Raw genomic sequence first — 4177 nt, forward strand, 5'->3', positions numbered from 1 at the left:
TCCGGTTCATAAATACATATCAAAATAACTTAACTCATGTCTATTGTCAAAAGCTTTCAAGGACTTTTTCGCCCCCTCTGAGATTCACAAAAAGACTTTTAACCTTGCTTTTATTGAATCTTAAAGTTGGCCTATTTTAAATGTATTCCTATAATTCTGCCCTGTTTAATTGTATTTTAATGTTGTTAACTTTCTCTGTCATCTTATGAAAGCCACACACACACACACACACACACACACACACTAAATGAATTAGTGTTTCCTCAGTACATCAGAGCAGAGCGGCGTCATGTCTCATCAGTTTGACAGACGACGCTCACTGTCATTAGTTTCAATCATCAACCAAATTAAAAATCAATCAAGGTATTGATCGGCCCTGGAGTCTTGCAGTCTTTGGGCTCGGCTGCTCTGACAGCGTCTGGCACTCTGAGCTCACAGTTCAGGTTTTCATTGAGTTTTCTGCTGTTTGTTATTGCATTTAAAGGACAAGTTCACAGTTTTTCAAATCTGTCTCACAATGTAATCCTTCCTCCTGTTCATACGGGACATTAGAAGATCCATTACTAATGTGCTTTCAGTAGAAGAGATGGAGGACAGAATGTACTTTAAAGTTTATCTGAAGTTTCTCTATGAGGAGTCAGCAGTCTGAGTTTGTCGAATCAAGCGTGTATCATCTAAGTGAGTGTCTTTTAGTCACAAATTTAAACAGGTATTTACAGAGATTTGAAGAAAAGCCTACGTGTTTGGTATTTTGACTAGATTGATTATCAGTGATCTAATCAGTGCTTTTATACAATCTGTTGTATCAGAGAAGCACGGGGTAAATGTAGTTGGTACCAAGGATGTTTTCGTGTCTCATCAAGACGGTCTGGTAGATCTCTGTCTCTCTGAACCAGCTGGCTTCCTCTCGGGTGAAGAAGACTTTGACGGCCACCTTCTCTCCCCTCCAACGGCCCAGCCACACTTCGCCGTACCGCCCCTTACCAATCGGGCGCACCATCTGGATCTGCTTGGCAATGGTCCGCTGCACCTGAGTGGGTGAGAGAGGAGGAGGAGAGAGGGGAGACAGAGTTTTATTATTACTTTCGTCTCTATCAAAAATCTAACGAGGAAGAACAAACCTGCTGATTCACCTCAAACTAACTAACTCAACTATCTGATGTCATTGAAGAGCTTTAGAGGCACATGGTGGTTTCTTAAAATGGAACCTCAATAGTTTTCAGCACTGTCTGAAATGTGCTTGTAGCACAGAGCACTACACACAGATTTTGGTTAAAAAGAAAAACAAGAAAAGGTAAACCCAACAAAACAAGTCAGGAAGGTCATAGTTCTTCCACAGTTCATGTTGAGTTTTGGAGTCAATATGTTAATCCAGATCATAAAATGTGAATGAGGAGACAAATGAAAGGTTTATCTTCTGTATTTATTATTTTGTTCCTGTATACACTGCATAATCTATGCTGAGTCACTAAAAAGATAAGTAGACAATGTAAAACAAAATGCAGTGTGTGATTTACATTTACATATTTTCCTTCTAATGTTGAATTCGCCAATATGTTTTTCCAGCATTAAATCTATCTGTAATGTAAGTATTTATATGTGTATAGTTCACATAATGTGCAGTGTGGTGTCCTTACCAGCAGGGGGAGCCCAGAGCCACTGCCTGAGCTCTGTGATTGGTGGATGAGGTCTTTGAGTGACTCTCCAACAGGGATAAACACTTCCTGCTCCAGATCTTTGTGATACCGCTGACGCTCACTCTGCCACTTATACCTGACACACACAGATTGATTAGATAGATTTTTTTAAATATAGAAAGTTTACTTGCTGTATCACAACTCAGTCACTTCTACCTGAGGGACAGCAGGTTTCTACTGCAGTCTAATAATCAGCTTTATTAAAGGTAACCTGGCAGGTGAAGTACATTTCAGTAAGTTGTTTCCATAAAAGTTTGCTGTATTAGCTATTAGCAGCTGCTGTTGGATGTACAGACATCTGTATTAGTTTGATACTGAAGAAAACTAAAAAAACATGATTCTCAGGCAAGGTCTGCAGATAAAGAGCATCTTTTCCTATGATTTCTAAACAGATTCTTGAAAGAACTGTGATGGATTACAAGGCACCTCACAGTCTGAAAAAACTTCAGCAAAATATATCATTAAATTGCATTTAACAGCATTTGAAACATTCGTAAAACCTTTAAGCTGAAGTTATGAATAATTTGTAATAATGAAATGTTGAAATTAAACCTATTGAATGAGAATGACTGAGACAACTGCAACAAGTCTTAAAATGATGTTTGGGTTATTTGAGGTCCTGTGAGGTGCTGTGGATCCAGGTGATGTCCTACCTGTAATAACAGACCACGGTGATACAGATCAGAGTGCAGCAGCAGACCGTCATGGAGATGAGGAAGGCCAGCCAGTGAGGGCTACCTTCTGGAAAAACACAAAAACAAAACAGTGTGATTAACTCGGGTCTACATTGACTTGATAAACATCTGAATCGCTCGGCCTGGTGAGGGTAAATGTTACCGGCGGGAGCCTGAGGGGGGAGGGTGGGCTGCAGGTCTCTGTTGCAGAAGTCGGTGTTGCAGCACTCGATGGTCCTCCTGGTCTGAGCATTGGGAGAGTCCTGTTGATCATACAATCCATTAGTTAGACCTCACCTGAACAGCTTATCTACATGTTATGTGTCACATACACATTAACGGCGCAACTGCATAACGGTGTCAAACCTGGTAAAATTAATTTATATTTCCTGCCAATCAGGACTGCATTCTGTTACATATTTTAAGAATCATTCCTCAGCTAACTACCTCCTTAGTGGAGGTCGGAGAGCATTTTCTAGAAGTATCTACTCATCATTATGGATTCCCATGTTTTTTATGCATGTTCACACTGATAAAGGATAATGAAAATACTATGCATTTTGTAAGAAAGTGAAAATATTAAACAGTAATAGAAACTTAATCGGGCTTATTTGTTTATAAAATGCCTCAGCCCCATGCTTGGAAGACTTTGGCCCCTGGCACAAATGTAGCTGATGACTCCTTGATAACACTTCTGTTATCAGGGGGTAAGTTTTGGTTATCCTCTCATTGAGTAATGTTCATTCTTAAATCCAACCTGCTTACTGCCCACATTGCTATATGCAATAATTAGGTTAAGTTTATATGATGGTATAATGGCAATATAATGTGCTCAAGGCCATCAAATTTGGGCTTTTACAGACAAAATAGTCTGTAACATGGCATGTCCTGGCATTGCGAGTTGGCTACTCCATATCTTTATGAAAAGCCCTGCGTACCATTTAAATACCAGAGCCTGTATTTAAGTGTGAGTGTAGGAAATCACTCCTAACTGGCTGAAAACTGTGTTGAGACTAAATTTGAAACAATTAGTTAATTAATCAGTTGTCAACTATTAAGTAAACTACGTTACTTTGAGCTGTGGACAAAACACCACATCAGAGGATGTCACCTTGGTCTTTGGGAAACAGTGATCATTTTTCACAATTTTCTGATTGGAACAAACAACTAAAGGAATAATTGAAAAAAATGGTAGACTGATTAATCGATAATGAAAATAGTCGTTATTGCAGCCATAGTTGAGACACACATTTGGTTCTACTTCCAGACCTCAGAGTACAAATAAGCTTCCTAACTTAGGAAATGACTTGTCTTAGTCGATATTTAGGAATATCTGCAGAGGAGTCCTAACCAGTTATGGAGATGGCATTCAGGCAGAGATATAACACACACTGAGCTTATTCAAAGATACTGTTCAGACATAAATTACATATGTTTTTAACTTCCTCTCTCCACATAAAACAATGTCCTCACAATATCACAGCAACTGAAAATGTAGATTTGACACAGTGATGATTTAAGTCCGTCACAACCAATTCCTGCAGTCATGAATCGAACTTTGGTCTCTCATACAGCTCCTCAGATAATTCATTTCCCCATCAGAGCGCCAAGGTATGGAAAACAAGCTGCATTCTCACAAATCCTAGGTTATTATTCCTAGGAGTTATTCTGCGATTCTTAAACTTAAAAGCCCCAAGATTAATTTTTTTGAACAAAACACTAGCAGATGAGATAAAATGATTTACTTAAACAGAGTTCTGTTTTGCACTTCAGTTTCTGAAGAGTAAATTATATATATATATATAT

General features: G+C 38.7%; 1 protein-coding gene across 1 annotated transcript in view; it reads right to left on the reverse strand.

Annotated features, from left to right (window-relative positions):
• The window catches only part of LOC118329308 (bone morphogenetic protein receptor type-1A-like), a gene marked incomplete in the record, with an annotated part of 45538 nt that overhangs the window by 5828 nt on the left and 35533 nt on the right, over window positions 1-4177 (reverse strand). Inside the window, 4 exon segments of the mRNA XM_035663419.1 lie at window positions 838-1030; window positions 1638-1773; window positions 2351-2438; window positions 2535-2634. Of these exon segments, the coding sequence (XP_035519312.1) occupies window positions 838-1030; window positions 1638-1773; window positions 2351-2438; window positions 2535-2634 (517 nt within the window).

The sequence above is a fragment of the Morone saxatilis genome, unplaced genomic scaffold (genome assembly GCF_004916995.1).
Source record: "Morone saxatilis isolate NCDOM2014 unplaced genomic scaffold, NCSU_SB_2.0 Contig19, whole genome shotgun sequence".
Classification (NCBI taxonomy): domain Eukaryota; kingdom Metazoa; phylum Chordata; class Actinopteri; family Moronidae; genus Morone; species Morone saxatilis.